The sequence below is a fragment of the Chenopodium quinoa genome, unplaced genomic scaffold, assembly GCF_001683475.1.
Source record: "Chenopodium quinoa cultivar QQ74 unplaced genomic scaffold, ASM168347v1, whole genome shotgun sequence".
Lineage (NCBI taxonomy): Eukaryota > Viridiplantae > Streptophyta > Magnoliopsida > Caryophyllales > Amaranthaceae > Chenopodium > Chenopodium quinoa.
The window spans coordinates 7,459,387-7,481,389 of record NW_018742205.1 but is presented as its reverse complement, the minus strand read 5'-3'; the positions used below and the strand labels follow the sequence as shown (position 1 = coordinate 7,481,389).

Genomic DNA, 22,003 nt, shown 5'->3' with positions numbered 1-22,003 from the left:
TCATTGATTAAGTTTTTTTTTAAGAAAATTTTAAATTTTGATAAGCTTTACCAAAAAAAAAAAAAAAAAAAAATTAAAAAAACCAAAACCACCCCACTACCAACCACCCCCCACAACAAAGAACAACCACAACATCACCACCAAATGCCAGCAACACCTCCAAGCACAGCACCGCACCGCAACACAACAATCAACGATACAACCACCTCCTTTGCACCCGCTAACTAATTTCTGCAACAACAATTCAGACAACCGCCACTGCAATCACAGCAGCCGCAACCCACACCCCTGCTCACCCACGCTCCCGAATCAACCACCCACAAATCAACACAACAATAGCTAACACTGCAAAAAAAAAAAAATAATGATAAAATCAGAGATTATAACATGAAAACCAAACACCCACAACGCAACCACACTAAAAACCCACAGATCTAAATAATTGAGAAATAAAACGAAAATATAAAATGAAAATCAAATATTTGATTTAGAATGAAATCATGAACTTTAGATCGAAGTAAATAAGCCAAAAAAAAAAGAATATCATATCAATCACTTTAAAACGACCAAAACACGAATTTGAACATTGAAATTCGAACACAATGAGATTAATCTTCATTGAGGGGTGAATTGTGGATAATTGAGGGGTGAATTGTGGTGTAGGAGGGTGGTTTCGAGAAGGTGGTTTAGGGTTCGAGGGTGGGGTCGCCGACGCCGAGGGTGGGTTGGGCGCTAGCCGCCGTCAGACAGAGGGAGGAGGGGTGACTGGCAGTGTGGGCTGGCAGTGGATTGGGGTTTTTTTTTTTAACTTCCCAATCGGTTGCCTCAAACTCAGTTCATTATGGGCGAAAAATGGTAAAGTTTTTTCCAATATGAACAGATTTATAGGTTTGTCCAATATGAGAGATCCGACAAAAAATTTGTCTATTTATGTTAAAACATCCAATTACTATTTACTAATGCAATGCCTAAAACCCCCCAAAAAAAGACGGCCCCCAAAATATGAGAGAAAAAGAGTTGGCCGTAACTTGAAGCATCGTGCATGCAATTGTTTCTGTTTCATTTCATTCTTCCATTTTCTCCCCATTTAATTTTGTCTCTCTCCTCATTTTTTCTCTCTTAATTTCTGTTTTTTCTACTCGTACTTCTGCATGCTACTCTGCTTCTCCAATCGTTTTTTCTTCCCCGAAATTTATCCTATATTATTTTAATTAATCTCCATAATTAAAGCTTCTTAATTCAATTTTTGAAGATGAATTAATGACTGTAAATTAAAGGTTTGTTCTTTTTCAACTTTTTATTTTTTGCGTTGATTTTTTGTTAATTTAAGTGTGTTAGCAACTGAATACTTGTTGATTGAATCTTCAAAGATATGAATTTTTTTTTTTTTAAATAAATTTATGTAAAGTTTATGACGTTCGGTTTATTTACATGAAATTTGCAGGGTTTTTTTTTGGAGTTTTGAGTGAAAAAAAAAATTAAATAATAAAGAAAATAAATTATGGGTTCGAAGACTTGTATGAATATTTTGTGTGGTACGACGTCGTCTGCTGAATGGAAAACTGGTTGGAGTTTGCGATCTGGCGAATTGGCTAATTTATGCGATAAATGCGGGTAATTTGTTAATTTTCTCAATTTTAAATCTCGCAATCAAATTTTACGTATATATTTGGTTCATATGGTAATTATATTATTAATTTTTAATATATGGTTGGCAAATGATAAATTTGGGTGGATAAATGTTTACCTGCTAATTTCCGGTTCAAATTTTATGTTTCCTGATAAAGTTTTAATTTTTATTTTAATGGGAAATTGAAAATTTGGTCCAAATAAAGTATGTCTATAAATAGGGATTCTTATTGTTTTGTACGAAAATTGATCTATTAATTGCCTTATTATTGTACTTAGTAGAAAAGAAATGCATTATTTTTGAGGCAAAAGAGATGCTTCCTTGCTTAGTTTCTAGTTTATTGAAAATGATCCTTTACATTTCATCAGTTGCTACTGATGACATACGAGCAATGCTCAAGTGTTTTGTATGTTGCAAACTGATGGAGGATGATTGAGTTGAGTATATTGCTTATGATCGATCCTTTAGTGGTTAGTGAAGTATACGAGTTTTGACATTGATTTAATCTGAATGCCTCCAAAGAGGGTCCTTTCTTTTGGTGGGGAAATGGAGCGCGGGGTTAAATTCTATGAAGTATTAGACTTACCATCCCTGCGAAAACAATGAGGTTGTTTCCAATTGACCCTTAATTTGATAAAATGATATTCAAGGAGCCAAGGACAGTCAAATAGATTACAATTATTATGACATAAGAAATTCACTGAGCTCATTTGTTTAAGTTCATAGTATCTGAAAAGCCAAAGGGGTGATACTTTGGATTCTTTGGTAATGGATCAACTTATATATTGCTCTTTTATTTATGCTCACTAGAGATTATATGGTACACCTTTGTGCTTACTTCCAAATACAAAATTGTGTTTGATTTGAAGTGCAGGGTTGAAAAAAGAAAGAGACTTAGAGACGTGATAATATTTATGTCGAATCAAAATTAGACTTGGCTTGTATTAATCTAGTCATAACCATTGCTGGATGATATGTTAAGTTAGATTTACAATTAGATTATAGACCAAGCTAAAATTTAGGCTGTGCAATTTGCATAATTGCATACAATGGAGAACTGTACACACTGTACAATAGAGGTTGATAGGAAATACAAATTATAATGAAAATGACAATGATGATTGGCTATTTACAGTCCATATTACTTAATCAAGGTTGAGCGTAAGTTCTTTAATCAACCTAGTATGTATGGAATCAGGATTTTTCTTGGAAGTAAAGGGTATAGTCTCCTTCATTAAGGAGGGACCTCACTGCATAGTAGCATGGTGCCATTGTCTTCATTGCTATGCATAATTGTGAAAATGTAATTTTGAAAACATAATCAGACAGAGTATTTTTCAGTCACCTTACATATTTGTTACCCAAAGTTATGAGTCACCACATGATTATAGATGTATTTGGCCTTTCAGAGCTATACGTCAGTTGATACATTGCTTATTTATTTAATATGTTCAAACTTTCAATAACTTGAGGAGGTTGGTAATTATACTAGAGGTGAATTTGACAATGATTTTGTAGTTGCTGCTTGCTCTTCATTTTGGGCCTGAGTGAGGACAGGGGCTGAATAATTTGCTTAGAGTGGAGCAGTCACTTTAGCCATAGCATTTAAGTTTCTTAAGAACTTTGACCAATGTTTAAGCATAAGCATAAAAAAATGCCTTCTACTTCCCATGCTTCAATCTATTGAGTAGATAGTTAATGATTACTCTATGTCTGCACTTATGAGGACCCATCCATAATATGTGACATCTTCTGGTTAAACTTCTTAGCAACCTTGCTGTATCAGCATTTTTATGATCTTGGATGCTGTGTTTCTATGAATATATGCCTCGGGGTAATTGTAGTGTATGCTTAACTTTTATATGCGCCCCCTAGATACCTAGTATACAGCATTAACAGGATTCTTCACTTTTTTCACTTGGGATAAATGAACTTGTGGTATTGGCAGATCTGCATTTCAGCGACAAATTTTCTGTGAAGAATACCATGCAGATGATTCTGGTTGGAGAGAGTGTGTTACATGTGGCAAGGTGAATTAATCGTTCCATGTGCCCTTCTCTGCCTTCATGTTCTTTTGCTTGATTTTTGTTTCCTAAGAGCCTGACTAATCTTTATTTGTGAAGCGACTCCACTGTGGATGCATTGCTTCATTGTCTTTGATAGAGTTGCTTGATTGTGGTGGGGTGAGGTGCATTAGCTGTGCAAGGAATTCAGGCCCTAGTTTGGTAAGTTGAGTCACTTACGCTTAGCCACCTTTTTTGTTTCTGCTGTTCGTTTATAGACAGTGTGATCAATAAGGAGCACTGGTGGATTTTTTAGATAGGGTAACGGGAGAATTTACTGTTGTGCGGTGTTTACTGGTACAGTGGTACGGTTCTTCAATTGTTATGCTTTGTGAACTGTCACAAGTTTCAATTTTTCAATGGTGAAACTATACTGCATACACAACTTACTATAACTTTTGCCTTTTCACTGCTCGTCTGCTCGGTATCCTGTTTTCCCATTTGATTAAAGTGGCTTGTCATGGGTGCTATTTAACCGCATAGTATCATCAATATAACTTTCATTTTTTTTTTTTCAGACCTTAAATTCTGGGAAATGTGAAGGATCTGGACCTTGCAATATGACAGAAAATAATGCTGGCCTGAAACAGTTTGGCAATTATAAGGAAATTAATGGGAGCAATCAACTATCCATGATGCAGAATCCCAACTCAAATTTAGCTTTTGGATTACTGAAACAAGAGGAAGTTTTGCTCTCTCCTGCTCAAACTGGAAGTACATGGATCTCAAACTTTACTCAATCTCCTATGGGAATTTTTCAGAAGGCTAGACCTGACATTTCTACCAATAGCATGCAAGCCAAAGATAACTATGGAGCTGTAGCTCACCCAAACCTGAATATCACTTTGGGTGTTCCAACAGGAACTCTACAAGCTACATCCAGCACAATCGTTGATGAAAGGGAACAGAGAAAGATGTCTGACACATTCCACCAAGGATTTGCACCTCAAAATCTTTTGCCAACACCACCAAAGGTGGCGTTTTCTCCAGCGTCGGACACAAATTCGAGTGTGATACCACAAATACGTGTAGCAAGGCCTCCTGTTGAGGGTCGAGGTCGTCACCAGCTGCTTCCTCGTTATTGGCCAAGGATTACAGACCAAGAGCTACAGCAAATAACTGGAGAGTATCCATGATGTTATTCGTTTTGTCTTTCTTTTGAATCTGCTATATTAGGTAGCTGAGTATTTCTGACTGAAATCCCCCCCCCTCCCGGGCAATACAGTCATTCCTTAACTTGTTACAAGTTCAAATTGTACAATTGTTCCATTGTTTGAAAAGGTTTTGAGTGCTAGTGATGCAGGTCGAATAGGTCGTTTGGTTTTACCTAAAGCATGCGCTGAAGTAAGTCTGCCTTGGTGGCTTTTAGCCAGTCTACTATGCATGGTTGTTCTTTTTTTTATTGACTAGTAGTGATAACTTGAGTTTTCACAGGCATATTTTCCTCCTATATCTCAACCCGAGGGACTGCCTATCAAAATTCAAGATGTGAAAGGAAAGGAATGGTTGTTTCAGTTCAGATTTTGGCCAAATAACAACAGCAGGATGTATGTTTTAGAGGGTGTAACTCCCTGTATACAGTCGATGCAATTGCAAGCTGGTGATACTGGTATGCTTAATTTCCTGTCTTCTTTGTCTTGATGTGCTCATTTATTTTTTTCCTGGAATATGTGTCCAAGATCTCACAGCCCAGCCAGTTCTGTATCTTGATTTTCTAGATGGATCCTGCTTTGTTAGCCATAAGTATGTTAACGTTTCTTCTTTTGCAGTAACTTTTAGCCGTATGGATCCTGAAGGGAAACTTGTTATGGGATTCCGGAAAGCATCAAACTCTGCATCTGTACAGGTAGTTTGCTTCATGTGGCAGGCCTTCACTGTGATGACATGCATGTCAGCTTACCTTAGAGAACAGATTGTCAATTTTTATGCTTAATCTGATCATTTAATATTGGTTTACAAATTTTTACCTGAGCAGGATGCTGCATCACCTGCCATCCGTAATGCCTCTCTTTCAAGTGAATCTTTCTTTTCGGGTGTTATTGAGAATTTACCTGTAATGAGTGGTTGCTCTGGCCTTCTCCAGTCAATGAAGGGGAGCACGGATACTCATATAAATGCTTTGCCAAGACAACTGGATTCTGCTGGTGGGAATGTCCCTTGGCATAGCAGTTGTAATGAACGGACTGAAGATGGAATGTTATCCACTTCAATGATGATGCTGGAAAGGAAAAAGAGTCGCAATATAGGCTCCAAGAGTAAGAGGTTGCTCATTGATAATCAAGATGTTCTGGCACTTAGATTGACATGGGAGGAGGTGCAGGGTATGCTTCGGCCACCGCAATGTGCAAGGCCTACTATTGTTGTGATTGAGGATTATGAAATTGAAGAATATGAAGTAAGTGATGCGTTAGTTACATATTGAAGATTATCTGTCACTCTATTATCAACACACTTAGATTTCTATCATGATATAGATATTTTGGCAGAAACTTGTAACAAAATGTCTATCATGGAAATTTCCTGTTTGTTTCCTATATTAAAATCTATTAGACTATTCATTTTCAGAAAAAAGGGTGAACATAGAGAAATTTATTTTATTTAATTTTTTAGTTTCAATGATCCTCTCATCAGTAGGGTAAATATTTTTGGATTTGTATTAATCTTCAGTATACTTGTGTTGCATGTGTTTCTTACAGGAACCTCCAGTTTTTGGGAAGAGCAGTATTTTCACAGCCCGTGCATCAGGGTAAAAAATTCGTCACTTTATTTCATACATATTAGATTTTTAAGTCCCATTTTTTAGCATGAATGATGAATATATTGTTTTGCCAACTGAAACTGCTTTTCTCCATCGGACTTCTCTTAAAACTTTGTATTTGGAGAAGCATTATTAGGAACAACCAAACAACTTCTGTGTAACAATGATATCTATTCTTTGTGCTGAAATGAACATGTTGGGTGTTTGACTTGAAACCTTCAAAAGTATTCAGTTGGCCAATAGTAGAACAAACAGTGTGAAGAGCGGAGGGAGTATGGTAGATTGTAGAAGGTAAAAATATGCAAAATATATCCTTTTAATGTGATGGGCTGATGACCTTTGGTGCCATTTTTTTTTCTTTCAAGATGATGGGGGTAGTTTCTATACAAGGTTATATATGAATATAAAGTTTGTTCCTCCTCCGTACTAGTGAATCACAGCAGATATCTGTATTATAATGGATTATGGATGATTCTCTTTCTTCTTCATAATGTTATAATCTCTCTCTCTCTCTCTCCCTCTCTCTCTCTCTCTCTCTCTCTCTCTCTCTCTCCAGCATGTCTACATGTATTCAAAAAAACACCCGGGGGTACACTCAAGCAAACTTTAGGTATCTCATGGTACCTTATTGTCACTAATCCCACCTTCTAAGATATAAATGGTGTGTGTAAGAAGAATTTAGAAGCTATACTCATTCTTACATCTCTTTGATAAATATTTAATTGGTGAAATCAGTTGTAGAAACAAATTTCTTTGTTGCACAGAAAAATTTTAAATTCCGAAAAGAAAAAGGTAGCAATCTAATATCCGGATGTATAACATTGTCAAGTCAAATTGTTGTCATAGCTGATGAGCCAGCCTCTTTGATGCGAAGTAAAACACTGTTGTAAACACATGGGTGCATACTTTCTGGCCAACCTCAAGGACTGAATGGAATTCCCTGAGTTATTCTAGTCTCTTAAGATGTATTCCCTTGCTTGTTCAGGTGTTTTCTCTTCTCAGTTATGATAAGGAGTTTAGGCTTCAGTTAAGTTTACTTGTTTTTCTTCAAAACCCCATGGCTCCTTTGCGATGATGCTAAGACTTGATTTAACTTAGATTTCAATTCACATCTTTTATATGTTGATATATAGGGTTCTTTCTCTCCTGAAATAATTATATCTATATGTGGAAACTGGGTCTAGTTTCATTTTCCATGAAAGTAAAATTTTTTCAGATTCAGATTCTTTCTTTTGACAGAGAATCATATATTTGGCTCTGCAGTCTGCATACTCTATCCCCCCGCAACAAACATTTTTGGGCTTGCTGTTAGCTAAAGTGTGGTTTGGGTAGTAATTTTAGTGATAATTGTATTTAATGTTCAAGATGGTATGCCGGCCATTATGATTTACCTTTTTTTTTGCTCTCATTTGTTTTTAATTGAAGCCATTGATGATATGAAAGATCTTTGCATGATTTACGATGGTATGTCATTATTGTTGATTAATTTTATCCTGACATGCATCTAATTCAGGGTAGTGGAGCAGTGGGCTCAATGCGACAATTGCTCTAAGTGGTGGAGATTGCCTGGTGACATTTTACTTCCTCCTAAATGGACATGTGCAGATAATGCTTGGGACCAGAGCAGGTTGGTAATTTATGTATTCATACACTCATGCATACAATTAGGAACAAACAGCCAACATGCTCTACAAAAAGAGCAAACTCATGTGTGGGATATACAAGCCTATAGATGACAACACATTTCATTTGTTGTTGTAGGTGTTTTTGCTCTGCTCCAGAGGAGTTAGGCCCCAGAGAACTTGAAAATTTTCGACATCTGAATAAGGGTATGGACTGCTATTGTTGTTCCTATGTATTACAGTATTAGCATGTTGGTTTATGAAAGTTCATCTTTGTATCTTGCCTAGTTATTCTCTGTTTCCTTGACGCTCATGTGTGAAAGATATATATATATTTTATTATTATTATTTTTTTTTCCTGTATATAAATAAAAATATAGTGCGATGACTTAGAGACCTAGAAGTACCAGCTTAAACGGAAGTAGATATTTATGTGATGATGGACATTTCTTTGTCATATTTTTCTCCTGTAGATTCGACGAAGAGAAGAATGGTGATGGGTAGTCGAATGGCACAGGAGCAGGAATCTTCTGGCCTCAATGCTCTAGCTACTGCAGCAGTTTTGGGAGATAACACTAATGATCCAGGTACTTCATCTGTTGCAGCTACCACCAAACATCCAAGGCACCGCCCTGGTTGTTCTTGCATAGTATGCATTCAACCACCTAGTGGGAAAGGGAAGCACAAATCAACGTGCACTTGCACCGTTTGCATGACAGTTAAACGCCGTTTCAAGACCCTAATGATGAGGAAAAAGAAACGGCAATCGGAACAGGAAGCTGAGATTGCCCTGAAAAATCACCAACAGCAAAATCCTAGCAAAGATATGAAAGCTGATGCGGAAAAGAACAAGCCTTACCCGGAGAGTCAGCATGAAACTGAAGATGACTTGCAAGTGGGTCCTGCTCAAACTAATGATGGCCAAGGACAAAATCCAATCAGTTTGTTAACTGAAAGTGGCAAGAGCCTCGACCTGAATTTCCACCCTCAGCGTGATGAAGACTTAAAGATGAAGCCTTCTCAGTCTAGTTTGACGAATCTCCTTCAATTAGCAAGTTTTCCTCTGGAGGCGTACATGAAGCAAAGTGGTCTTGCTAGCTTGACAGCTGAGCAACAAGCTAGTTCTACGTCGTTTACAGGACAAGCTGTTGGAGAGATTGGGGGAAAAGTCGTCGATGATCATCCTCTTAGTCCTCCGGAACAAGTGAATCTGAGTAATGGAAAATGTGAACCAGAAAATAAACAACAGTGTGATCATTTGTGATACCCTCTCTTGCCTTGTAATTTACGTTTCCTTGAAGAGCAAATTCTTTTATTGTTGTAATATCATTTTTCTTGGCATATGGCCTATAATTATTTAGGCTAAAGTTTTTTTTTTTTTTTTTTTTTTTTTTTTTTTTTTTTTTTTTGTAACATATAGTGTTAGCGGGGATTTAGGAATTGTTTGAACTCACACAAACTCATCAAATTAGATGTACAAATCGTAAGAAGATTCTACAAGGATGTGAAGTTTCAAGGTATTACTTTGGCCGTGCTTGCCTAAATTTCATCTCTCTTAAAATTCGTCTCTTGAAGTCAATCAAAGCACCCTATTTTCTCATCCACTAATTCCAAATTTTCATCCAAGTCGAAGAAATGTGGTAGGCAGTACGTGCTAAAGGTGAAGACAAGAATTGCAAAAACTATTCCATTGCTTTTACAGGTCTAGGAAGTGTAAAGAAGCTAGCCTCGATCATCTAAAATCAAGCATCCATGAAGGAAATTATCGAACCTCCTATCATCCTATATTCTTATGTGTACTTGTTAGCAGGTCATGTATTTGTTTCCCCACTCTCCGATTAATTACTTGTGTTAGGGTGGTTAAGAAAGTAAAGCGTAACCTTAAAACAGTACATCCGTACTCAAAAGTTACTGTCGAACAATTCCAAAAAGTTTCACGTCGAGCTTGAATTACCTCAAGCTTGGCCTTGGCTTAACTTGTTAACTGTTAATAACCCCCAAGGCCATAGTTGGCCATAGTCCCCAATATAGAATCACTACATCAGCAAAACTGCCGAAATGTTCCTTGGTTGGAATGTTGGGAACAGCTGCAATGGCGTCCGAGGTCTATTCTTCTTCATGCGTACTTTCCAGAACCTTCCATTGTTGTATTCAACTTTAACCAAGGAAGGTAACCCTACTTCTTCTTCTTCTTCTTCTTCTTCGTTGCCCCATTTCTTGGTTAATTCTCTGGGTTTTACCAAGTATTATTCACTCACTACTGCTGCTAAGCTCGCTGATAAAGTACCAGAAGGGAAGATTGATTTGAATTTTGTTGAAAATGTTGATTCTGTAATTCAATTCTTTAATCAACTTGGGTTTCAACAATCTGATATAAGGAAATTGCTTGTCGTGAACCTCGGATTTTAGTTTCTAGGGCTAGGGAAACGCTAAAACCTAAAATTAAGACTCTTAGTGATTTGGGTATTTCTGGGTCTGATCTCGTTGAAGCTATTGTGATCAATCCTTCGATTTTGTTCCATAATTTGGGTCCTGCAATGCAGGCTTATAAAACTGTTTTGGGTAGATATGGTGATGTTGCTACAGTTCTGAAGCAATCGAGTGGAAGTTCTTTTAGTTGCGCTGCTAAGTATTTGATTCCGAATGTTGAGTTGTTGCAAAATTATTGTGTCATTCCTACTGAAAAAATCCAGAATTATATTATTCAGCACCCTAAGAGCTTTGCAGTGAGGACTGATTTGTTTCGAGATATGTTAATTAAGGTTGAAGTAGAGTTGGAGATTCCTTGGAGCTCATCAATGTTCTTGTATGGCATCCACATGATAACTTGTGTTAGTGATAAGGATATCGAGGATAGATGTGAAGTGTTTAAGAGCTTTGGATGGACTCAAGCTGATGTCATGAGATTGATCAAGCAAAATCCATTGTGTTTGTGTTATACGAAGGCAAGGATCAAGAAAAGATTAGACTTTCTGATGAACCAACAGGGTTACGAGCCATTTTACCTGTCATTGCAACCTTTATTATTCATTTGTAGCTTGGAGAAAAGGTTATTGCCAAGACTACGGGTCATACAGATTTTGAAGGAAAAGGGGTTTTTAAGGAGGAATTACCATCTTCCTAGTGCTATTGGCATGACTAACTATTTGTTCTTCAAAAGGTATGTTCGTCCATTTGAGGTAGTTCATGAAGTTTATGCCCAACTGATGGGTTCCACTGTGGGGTCGCTTTTTTCAAGAGGCCAAAAGCCAATGGTGTCATTGAATTCCAATGCTGCTTGATGGTATCAGGGATGTTAACTTTGAATTTGTCATCAAATCAGCTTTCATTATTCTTGCAATATCATTTCCTTGTCCAAGTAACACTCTTACCTGTTGAAAATGAATCAGAAAAGGTTGTTAGATTTGAAATTGTAATTGGGAAGGCTTGATTGCAAGATATTACTTTGTTCTGAGCAATGAGTAGACTTTTAATGTAATTCTTGCAAAAGGGGCTTGACTTAGATCTTTTGCTTAAAGGTATGGGAGTTTGTATTTGGGTTTTCCCATATGTATCCCTTTAGCAATCCTTCTGAGCTCAAGACCAATGTTAAAATTACTAGAATTTTGTTATAGTTACTAGAATTTCAGTAATAGGTGGTTGTTACCTGGAGTGTGGACTGTGATGCCTATTTCAATCTTAGGGGAAGTTGGTTTTATCTAATTGCCAATACGAGGTTGTGTTGTTCTATTTTCCATACTAATGTTATACTAATTGGATCTTATGTCACACAAAAGTGTAGCGTTCTTCTATATGCTTATGTTTTAAATGCTATTTGAACTTTGAGTATCTGCTTAGCAACAATATTGAAGCTAGAGACAGACAAACTTTCATATCTCAACTTGTGAAGCTTATGCTGCTTTCTAGTGCCTGCACTTTGCATTGCTATCTATCATATAAATATATTTCACCATGTGCATGGGTGAGTCTTTACTTGCCTCCCATAAACTAATTTGTCCTTAAACCAAGGTTTATTTTTTTGAAAGAAAGAATGGTTTATTTAAGTTTTTGGATTTACTTATAACTTACTTGACATTTTGTGGTGTCTTTCTCTTTCCCTTATTTTGTTTTGTTTGAATGTGAGGTATCATGCTATTAAAGTAAAATTGTAGTAAATGATTTATCTTTTGTTTCGTAAAGGAAGTTTAGTTCATGTAGTGTTTCTCTATCTATCGTGTTGACTACTGAACCTAAGTCCAGGTTTGGAGTAAACTACAAGGTAGATTGTAAGCCAAGGTTTTTTTTTGCCAGAAATCTGATTTCTGAACTGCAATTTTTTATTTTTTTAGTTGAACATTAATGCAGTAATATACAGTATAACATATGTACTACAAAGCCAAGATGAAAAAGAAAAAATAAAAACAAAAATTAAAGCATACAATAAATGTATCCTGCTTCCTTGTATTGGGAGTGTCATTTTTTTTGGTCAATGATTACTTGTATGTAGCAGGCTCAAAAACCCCAGTTTCCTTGGTATATTATCCAATGTGCAACTGTTTCAGCACTGGAACCCTTCCCACTTCTATATGTTGGTTCACATTGTCTCTAAAATCTCTGAAAAGTGTTCACTCATTTTGAAGGTGATATCCTTTCCAAAACAAATGTGCATTTCAGATGTGTTGAGTTTTACAAGCAGAAAACAGGAGGTTGGAAGCTGTTGGAACTGGTGCTTTGTGCAATTGAACTTCCATAATTCATAGTTTTGCAGATATTGTATTAGGTTTTTAGTTGTGGTTTAATTTTCGTGTGTGTGTGTGTGTGTGTGTGTGTGTGTGTTGAGGGGGTGGGGGTGGGAGGGAATTGGGAGAATTGGCTTTATTGAATATTTGTACTCATCTGGTGCACATCAGACTATTCACCTAAAGAACTGGTAAACACGTCAACAGGGTAAAATCTGAGGGGATTTGAAAAGGGGTGGGGTGGGGAGGGTTGAGGGAGCTATTGCTGTCCCTTGAATCCTTGATTCTGTTCACATGCACTTCTTTTATGTAGTGTGGCTTAATCAGGCAAGTGACAGAAATCTAAATATTGATGAGAAGTGATCCTGATTATAATACTTGAATACTTTGTATTATATAAAAAATATTCCAGTGCACCATTTATATATCAAAACAATTGTCACTTTATGGTACTTTCAATTGTCAGATTATGATACATCATATGAGTTTTAATTATAGCTCAAGCAATTATGTTTTTGATATGTTTGTTTCATACTTCTGCTCTTGGGACCTATGTAAATCTACATATATATGTGTTACATGTGTGTCTTGTAGGAACCTCCAGTTTTTGGGAAGAGCAGTATTTTCACCGCTCGTCCATCCGGGTAAAATCTTCATCTCTTTTTTTTTTTTTTTTTTTTTTTGGTTGCATTTTAGAATGTTCAAGTCCTACAAAGGAAGTATGTTTTAGCATGAAATTATTGCTTAGCCAACTGAACTGCTTTTTCCACTGCAATCTGAAACTTTTCTTAAAACCTCATATATGGAGAAGCATTTAGTGTAGCAGTGCCATCAATTTTTAGAAATTACAAAATGAATATTTTAGGTAGTTGACAAGCCTACAAAAATAGGTAAGTAAACAATAGTGGAACGACCATTGTGTATATTGTGAGAAAGGGTACAAGGGAATAAGATTGTGGAAGTTGAAAAAAATGCTTAATAAAACAATTTTCTTATTTTAGAGATGATGGAGGTAGTTTCCATACAAGGTCTGGATCTGATGATAAGTATTTGATTGGTGAAATTGGTTATAAAATCAAACTTCATTTCGTTGCACAGAAATATTTTTAGTGTGGAAAAGAAATGAAAGCAATCTAACGTATTACATTGACAAATCAAATTGCTGCCGACACTGATTTGAGAAGGTCTCTTAGATCCAATGTAATATACTTTGTCCTGGTTGCATACTTAGTAGCCAACCTGTAGGACTGGAAGGAAATTCCCTTGCTATTTTAGTGTTTCTCGAGACAATATCCCTTGCTTATTCAGGCTTTTTCTCTTCTTACTATTGAAAAGGATTTTGGGCCTTCAGTTAGCTTGTTTTTCTTTAGTAATCCAGAATCCCAGGCTCCATTGAGTCAACTAAGTTTTCAATTTCTTGTTTCATAGGCTGAGTGTCTAGTTGCATTTTCCTTTAAAGTCAAATATTTTGATTCAGATTTTTTTTTTTTTGACATATATATATATATATATATATATATATATATATATATATAATGATATGTATGGCTGTGAAATATTCTGTGTTTCGCCCTACAGTCTGCACACTATGTCCTCCCTGATCAAATATTTTTGGGGCTCCAAAGGAATAATGCCCCAAAAAACTTTGAAGCCTTCGACGTCTGAGCTAGGTTATGAACTCCTATTGCTCTTAGTTTCTATGTGTTAGCTGGTTAGTTTATGAGAGTTCCATCTTGGTTCTGAGCCTAATGTACCTGCTTAAATTAGAGATGGATCATTTATGTGAAAATGAGCATTTCTTTGACGCATTTTTTCTCATCAAATCCCTATCTAATTGCATAGGTTCTACAAATAGAAGAAAGGTGGTGGCTTGTAGAATAGCAACGGAACAGGAATCTTCTGGCTTCATGCTCTAGCTACTGCAGCAGTTTTGGGAGATATTACTAATGATCCAATCACTTCATCTGTTGCAGCTACCACAAAGCATCTAAAGCACCCCTTTCTGGTTTTTTCATGCATAGTTTGTATTCAACCACCCAACGGCAAGGGGAAGCACAAATCAAGCAGCACATTTAAACGTTGGTGAAAAAGAAACGACAGTCAAAAACATGAATTGGAGATTATCCTTATAATTCATCAAAGGCAAAATCCTATTAGAAAAATGTTCAAAGCTGATGCGGAAAATAATGACAATCTCACATTTAAGCATCAACACGGACAACCCCCACTCCCAAGCTAGTGAAGTTGGTTAGGCTCGAATTTGTGATCTCAAAGTCACAAGGTGAATTCCCTTTCAACTCCACTTACCTTGATTTGTACAACCCACAGCTAAATTGTACCAAGTACTTCGGTAATATAGTGTACTCATTCAGACTTCCAGTCTCATAATAAGTGTATTCGTTTACACGATGATTTCAATACAATCCTTTGACTACCAATATTTTTAGTTACGAATTAACAAAATTATATACCGTATAAAAAGTCGATGTCTTACATGACCACTATTTTTTTACGGCATTGTGTTTTCGTACTTTGGGTAGAGGTGTAAAAATCCAACAAGACCTGGAAAAAACCCGATGTTCATTTTCATCCGTATAGAAGCAACAATTTAGTGTGACTCAAGTTTGAAATTGAACCTGATCCAACCCGGTATCACCAAATCCAACCCAAACACCTGAGTTGACACCTCTAATTTTGGGACGAAAGAGTATTGAGTTCAGGTTTAAATAGTAAATTCAATTAATCTAATTAAATTCATGTAATCAGCACTCAGCATTCCAAATAGTAACAGGCCAATAATAAAAGAAGGTTGAGTTCATCTAATGAAAACGAACTACGAAGTATACAAAATGATGAAACTTGGGTTCAGCTCAATTGGCACTGTCAATGGCGTCCGATGCCTCTACAGCTACTTCTTCCTGCCTGGTTTCCGACGCATTTCAACATCTTCTTCATCAAATGAAGGTAATACTTCGTCTTCTTCATTTGCGAATTTCTTGGTTGAAAATCTGGGGTTTTCCAACCACCAATCTCTCTCTACTTCCGCTACACTCGATAGTCGCCGGAGAGTTGGTGGGGCGAAGCTGCCTATTGATTTCAATTGGGTTGAAAAGGCTGAATCTGTTATTCAATTCCTTAAGCAAATTGGTTTTCAGCAAAATGATATTAGGAAAGTTGTATGTCATGATCCCCAGATTTTACTTTCTAGGGTTAGCCAAACCCTAATACCCAAAATAAAGGTTCTTAATGAACTGGGTTTATCTGGGTCTGATCTTGTTCAAGTTATTGTAGGAAATCCTTTAGTATTGCGCCGGAATTTGGGTCCTGCAATTCATGCTTTTAGGACTGTTCTGGGTAGTGATGAGAATGTTGTTCGGGTGATAAAAATATCGAGTAGGGTTAATTTTAGTCATGCTGCTAAATATTTGATTCCCAATGTTGAAATGCTGCAAAGTTATTGTGGAATTTCTGGTGACAAACTCCAGAAACATATTTTTCACCGGCCTAGTATTTACTGTATGGAGACGAATTCGTTTCGAAAAATCTTGATTAGGGTTGAAGAAAAGTTAGGGATCTCTCGAAACTCTGCGATGTTTGTTTATGGAATACAATGTGTCACTACATTTAGTGATAAGAATATCTACGATAAATATGAAGTTTTTAAGAGCTTTGGATGGACTCAATCTGATTTCATGAAATTGATTAGGCGAAATCCTTTGTGCCTGACATCAAACGAGGAAAGAATTAAGGATAGATTGGATTTTCTGATAAACCAGCTGGGTTATAAGCCGGATCACCTAGCATCCCAGCCTCCGTTTTTCACTTATAGCATAGAGAAGAGGTTATTGCCAAGACACAAAGTCTTACAGGTTTTGAAGGAGAAAGGGCTGATAAAAGAGGATTACCATCTTTTAAGTGCTTCTGTCTTGAGTGAGGCTAAGTTCTTGAAAAGGTTTGTTTTTCCTTTTGAGGAAGTGCATGAAGTTTATGCTCAGCTAACAGGCTCTATAGTTGAATCGCTTGTTGCAGGAAGAATAAAAGGCCAAATCTGAAGTCTGAAGATGTCATCGAGTTCGTTACCAGTAAGGTTGTTATTAACTTATTGTTAGACATTTTTAATTGGGAACTTTTGATTGCAAGAGCATTACTTTGTTGCTTAACAATAAGTAGATGTTAAGTTGTGTGTATTTTATGGCGTGGGAGGGGATAGATAATTAGATACCGAGTTTCTTACTAAAAGGTTTGGGATTCAGTGTATTCGGTGTTTTGCATCCATGTCCCTTTTCCCGATCAATGTTACAGATGCCAGAATTTTATTAATAGATCGTTGCTTTGTTAACTGTTATGACAATTTAATTGGGAAAGTTTGCGTCAATTATTAATAGTTGATAAAGGGATGTGTAGCTCTTTTCCAAACTAATCTTATAGAAGCATATTTTAGTGAAAGTTGAAATTGTAGTATCTAATATGAAGTGCTAAAACTAATGACAGTTGCTATTAGCCTAGTTTCAACTTATGGAGCATTTACTGTTTCCATTCTTTCTCTAAATCTCCAGTGGTTGGACTTAACGTTTGATTTCCTGTAATCCTTCTATCATTATTTGCTTAGATAAAACAAAAAAAATGATAAGTTGATGTTTATACTTTTCTTCTAAAAAATGATGCTGTAACCACCTCGCTGTGTATATTATATTAGGTTTGAAAATCTCCTTTTATTCCAGAAAGATAGTATAAGTCCTGTTAACTGCAGATCATCTTATGAACAGTATTAAAATATAATTCCAAGCAACTCTGTTATAAAAAAGGATTCTCTTAATTGTGAGGGAGATTGAACACCTGGGAAACAACTTTAGGTGCATGCATATGCATCCAACTGCAAATCTTATGCTTCTTCCCTTAAATATATTTATCTTTCCATTAGAAACCATCACCATGATGTTCTTCACAATGGCATAGAGGGAAGGCTGGTCAATATAAACACCAGTGATTTTTTATTTATTTTTTTCTTAACCATTTGGTTATGCAATACCAAATTAACCTTTACCTGTGTATACCATTATGATAAAATTGTTTTTTAAGAAAATGCGTTATATTAATGGTGTAGAGTCTTAAGTAGCTTTAGTATTGATACCTACATGTCTTTGTGAGTATCTTCTGATATACTACCTCCATTTTTATTTACTTGACTAACATTCCTAGAATGAAAATGTCTGTTACTTGACCCATACTGTATTTGAATATTTAATACGCTTTTGGTAGAGAGATTCTCTAAATTACCACTACAAAGTGCATGTGGACATTATTTTTGGGGGTAATAAGGTAAATCATGTGCACCAACTGTAATGTTTCTCTCTTGATCTCCTCTCCTTTGAATCTTAAATACTGTACCAAATGCTATGGGTCAAGTAAATAGAAATGGGGGAAGTAGTTTTCGCCCCCCACAAAAGCATCTATAAATTGCAATAGGTCAATGTTCTTGTATAATAATATAATATTCTGTAATTTATTGTTTCTTGTGTGGGACTATACTCGATATCACCTACAGCAAAGTTCCAGTATCATATGTCCTGTGGAAGTTATATATTTTAGAGTAACAATTTTTTTGTGGGTTAGTTTAGTGTAATTGAGCCTTGTGTTTAGTAACAATTTTTTAGAGTAACAATTTTTTTTAGAGTTTGAACATAAGGGATTGTTTCCCTTCTTTATGCTTGTGTTTGCTTCCTTCTCTTATGAGTAATACCATAAGTCAGATTTGACCATGAGTTTGTTTTATATATAGATTTACATACAAATATACAATTGTTTGACATCACTCATGTATCTTTGTGACCTTTTTTATAATTTTTTGTTTTTATGGATTTGATGGCTGTGTTGTTAATTGGTTGAATTAAAATTGAAATTTTATGTGTTTTTGTAAGATTATGAAGTAAATTTGGTGAATTAATGTCAAATTTCAGTACGTGTCTGAACTCTGAAATATCATGATAGATTAAAGAAAATGGGATCTATCTATGTGTTTTGTGAAGGAAGTTTGGTTTTTAAAGCGTTTCTCTGTCTATAGTATGTAACACACTGGATCCAAGCCCAGCTTTTGGAGTCAACTATACACCACAACCACTTTATAAACAAAGGTATTACTGCAGATTTCTTATACTGTATTGATTTTGTTCAAATTTAATGCAGTTGTTTCTATTTTTTTTTCAAGATTAATACAATTGATAGCATAAAATACAGGTAGATTATTTTTGCTTTTAAAGTAGCCTTTTTATTGTCAGTGTAGAAGGCTCAAAGATCTTATTTCTCTGGGAGGATTTTTGACGCTATATCCATTTTCCAATGTGCATTCACTTAGGGGTCAATTGGTTGGATATTTTTGAATGGGTTGGAATGAAGTTAGATTCCATTCCATCTACTTTGTTGTTGGTTGAACTTTTTAACTATGGAAACCCATACCAAAGGGGATCTAACTCTACCTCACCCTTATGAGTCATACCTAGAGTTGTCAAAAGCTGCCCCTAACTGAATAATTTGCCCAAACCTTATTATGACCCGATTTGTTTGAACCTGGAAAAATGGTGACCCTAACTTGATATGACCTGACCTAAAACCAACCCTAGACACGAGTTAACCTGAGTATTTGAAACTCGAACCCGAACATGATCCGATGTGGAGATGACCCAAGCTTAATATAATTCGTAAATTATTGACCTTAACCCAACCCAAAGTAGAAGAAAGGCAGTGGCCTGTAGAATGTCGCTGGAACAGGAATCTTCTGGCTTCATGCTCTAGCTACTGTAGCAGTTTTGGGAGATAATACTGATGATCCAAGCTCTTCATCTGTTGCAGCTACCACAAAGCATCCCTCCAGGTTTTTCTTGCATAGTTTGTACTCGATTACCCAACGGGAAGGGGAAGCACAAATATAGACGCACTTGAACTGTCTGCCTGACTGTTAAACGTTGGTGAAAAAGAAACGACAGTCAAAACATGAAGTGCAGATTATCCTGATAATTCATCTAAAGCAAAATCATAACAGAAAAATGAAAAGTTGATGCGGAAAATAATGACAAATCTCACATGTAAGCATCGGCGCGAAACTGAAGATGACTCATAGGTGGTTCCTGCTCAAAGTAAAGATGGTCGAGGTCAAAATCCAATTAGCTTTTTATCCGAAAGTGGCAAGAACCATACCAATAAAGGAAATGGTGCATTTACTATGATGTTTCAAATATGAAGAAATATTTTGTAATTATTTTATTAGATAGAAAGCCTAGCTACACGTCGTGTGTGTGCACATTATATGGAATTTCAATTCAGGATAAAACATAACATTAATTTGCGGTATGCAAACAGTCAAAATTAGGTCTATTGCAAGTTTGCAAGAGTTATACTTTCGCCGTTCTTTATACTTGATCCGCTTTGACTTTTATATTATTCACCACCCCTCTTTTGACCGTCTTTTGTGAATAATAGGTAAGGAAAAACATATTCATATAGGATCTTTTCGAATTCGTCTCAATAGTTACTATCATAATATATAACTTTTATAATTTTTATTTATGGAAAATTAAAGTTAGTGACCGTTAACGTTTTACATTGACAAACATGATAAAGAAATTAGGTCAAGTAAAAAAGAATAGATAAATTATTTAATAAAGATTTTTTTATTTTGAGTCCAAAGTAATGTGATGGCCAAAGTGGCTGGATTTCTTTGTGGCCATCACATTACTTTAAGGTATAAGATGTCATATGCGGATAGAGGTGTTAAAATTTGACTATACTGATCCAGTTTGAAACTGACCCATACATAAGTTAATTCTAACTAAGACTTGTATGAACACAATAATTTAACATGGTTCAAAAGTATTGTATAGTGAATTGCTTCTTTGCAAGACATGAAGGTGCTAGGAGGTGCCATGGGCTGCTGGGAGCAACACTTTCCTAAAGCACTATGGGTCATCTTGATTAATTTAGAATAAGTAAAATTCCCTAGATGAATCCTAAAAGGTTCACCTTTTTAATGGCCACAACTGACAACTTTTTATTTTAGGTTAGATGAATAATCCTATTGATCCAGCATCTTAGCCGTTTCATAGAGAACTCTTATTTCTATTTTTCCCAAGTTAATGTAGTTGGTTGGGCTCAAACTTTTGATGAATTCCCTTCTAACAATCCACACTTTGGTAATAAAGTATGCTCTCCCAATTCTATAACAAAAGTGCTACTCGTATTTCATTTAGCACAGCAATCAAGACAATTTTTTGACTGACAATATTTTTAGTTACGCATCAACGAAACTATATTCTGTTAAAAATAGTTATGTCTCACATGAGTACATGATCACTGTTTCGACAAAAAATTGCCTCTCCGAGACGTGAGAGGTGAGAGGCTGTTTGTGGGCCTCGAATTTGTGCTTCGAATTTAGCATTCTCAATGATGAAATTTCGGTTCAGCTCCAATGGCACTGTAAATGGCTTCCGTTGCCTCTACAACTACTTCTTCCTGCCTGGTTTTCGACGCATTTCAACATCTTCTTCATCAAATGGAGGTAATACTTCTTCTTCATCTTCTTCATTTGCGAATTTCTTGGTTGAAATCTGGGGTTTTCCAACCACCAATCTCTCTCTACTTCCGCTACACTCGCTAGTCGCCGGAGAGTTAGTGGGGCGAAGCTGGCTATTGATGTCAATTGGGTTGAAAAGGCTGAATCTGTTATTCAATTCCTTAAGCAAATTGGTTTTCAGCAATCTGATATTAGGAAAATTGTATCTGATGAACCCCGGATTTTACTTTCTAGGGTTAGCCAAACCCTAAAACCCAAAATTAAGCTTCTTAATGATCTGGGTTTATCTGGGTCTGATCTTGTTCAAGCTATTTTAAAAAATCCTTCAATATTGCGCCAAACTTTGGGTCCTGCAATTCATGCTTTTAGGACTGTTCTGGGTAGTGATGAGAATGTTGTTCGGGCGATAAAAAACTCGCATTGGATTCATTTTAAAAAAGCTGCTAATTGTTTGATTCCGAATATTGAGTTGTTGCAAAGTTATAGTGGAATTTCTGGTGAAAAAATTCAGAAACACATTATTCGGCACCCTAGTATTTACTATATGAAGACAGATTTGTTTTCGAAAAATCTTGACTAGGGTTGAAAATAAGTTGGGAATTCCTCCAAATTCTGTCATGTTTTTTTATGGAATACAATCTGTTGCTCT

The 22,003-nt window shown here is 36.0% G+C and overlaps 3 protein-coding genes across 4 annotated transcripts; all 3 read left to right on the top strand.

Moving 5' to 3' along the window:
- Nucleotides 1-591: 591 nt before the first annotated feature.
- On the top strand, nucleotides 592-9,593 carry LOC110731447 (B3 domain-containing transcription repressor VAL2-like). The gene is made up of 13 exons (XM_021911307.1): nucleotides 592-1,277; nucleotides 1,445-1,614; nucleotides 3,579-3,660; nucleotides 3,754-3,855; nucleotides 4,212-4,819; nucleotides 4,941-5,037; nucleotides 5,128-5,302; nucleotides 5,463-5,539; nucleotides 5,669-6,088; nucleotides 6,390-6,439; nucleotides 7,965-8,078; nucleotides 8,213-8,280; nucleotides 8,547-9,593. The coding sequence occupies exons 2-13, from the start codon at nucleotides 1,502-1,504 to the stop codon at nucleotides 9,335-9,337; spliced, it is 2,697 nt and encodes an 898-aa protein (XP_021766999.1). The 5' UTR covers nucleotides 592-1,277; nucleotides 1,445-1,501; the 3' UTR covers nucleotides 9,338-9,593.
- A 538-nt stretch (nucleotides 9,594-10,131) lies between these two features.
- Nucleotides 10,132-11,354, top strand: LOC110732898. Its single transcript, XM_021912889.1, has 2 exons — nucleotides 10,132-10,404; nucleotides 10,452-11,354. The coding sequence occupies exons 1-2, from the start codon at nucleotides 10,132-10,134 to the stop codon at nucleotides 11,352-11,354; spliced, it is 1,176 nt and encodes a 391-aa protein (XP_021768581.1).
- Nucleotides 11,355-15,588: 4,234 nt separating this feature from the next.
- On the top strand, nucleotides 15,589-20,265 carry LOC110731433 (transcription termination factor MTERF9, chloroplastic-like). Of its 2 annotated transcripts, none has more exons than XM_021911301.1 (3): nucleotides 15,589-16,878; nucleotides 18,853-18,922; nucleotides 19,072-20,265. In XM_021911301.1, the coding sequence occupies exon 1, from the start codon at nucleotides 15,614-15,616 to the stop codon at nucleotides 16,841-16,843; it is 1,230 nt and encodes a 409-aa protein (XP_021766993.1). In that variant the 5' UTR covers nucleotides 15,589-15,613; the 3' UTR covers nucleotides 16,844-16,878; nucleotides 18,853-18,922; nucleotides 19,072-20,265. The 2 variants fall into 2 exon arrangements, with proteins under 2 accessions (XP_021766993.1, XP_021766988.1); XM_021911296.1 differs by having other exon boundaries at nucleotides 19,638-20,262.
- Nucleotides 20,266-22,003: the final 1,738 nt, after the last annotated feature.

Bases quoted from the DNA above. Each gene is read 5' to 3' on its own strand.
- LOC110731447 (XM_021911307.1), top strand. From the start codon at position 1,502: ATGGGTTCGAAGACTTGTATGAATATTTTGTGTGGTACGACGTCGTCT. The intron at 1,615-3,578 runs GTAATTTGTTAA...TGGTATTGGCAG, and splicing joins AATTTATGCGATAAATGCGG to ATCTGCATTTCAGCGACAAA. The intron at 5,038-5,127 runs GTAAGTCTGCCT...GAGTTTTCACAG, and splicing joins TACCTAAAGCATGCGCTGAA to GCATATTTTCCTCCTATATC.
- LOC110731433 (XM_021911301.1), top strand. From the start codon at position 15,614: ATGAAAACGAACTACGAAGTATACAAAATGATGAAACTTGGGTTCAGC.
- LOC110732898 (XM_021912889.1), top strand. From the start codon at position 10,132: ATGTTCCTTGGTTGGAATGTTGGGAACAGCTGCAATGGCGTCCGAGGT. The intron at 10,405-10,451 runs GTAATTCAATTC...ATCTGATATAAG, and splicing joins TTGTTGAAAATGTTGATTCT to GAAATTGCTTGTCGTGAACC.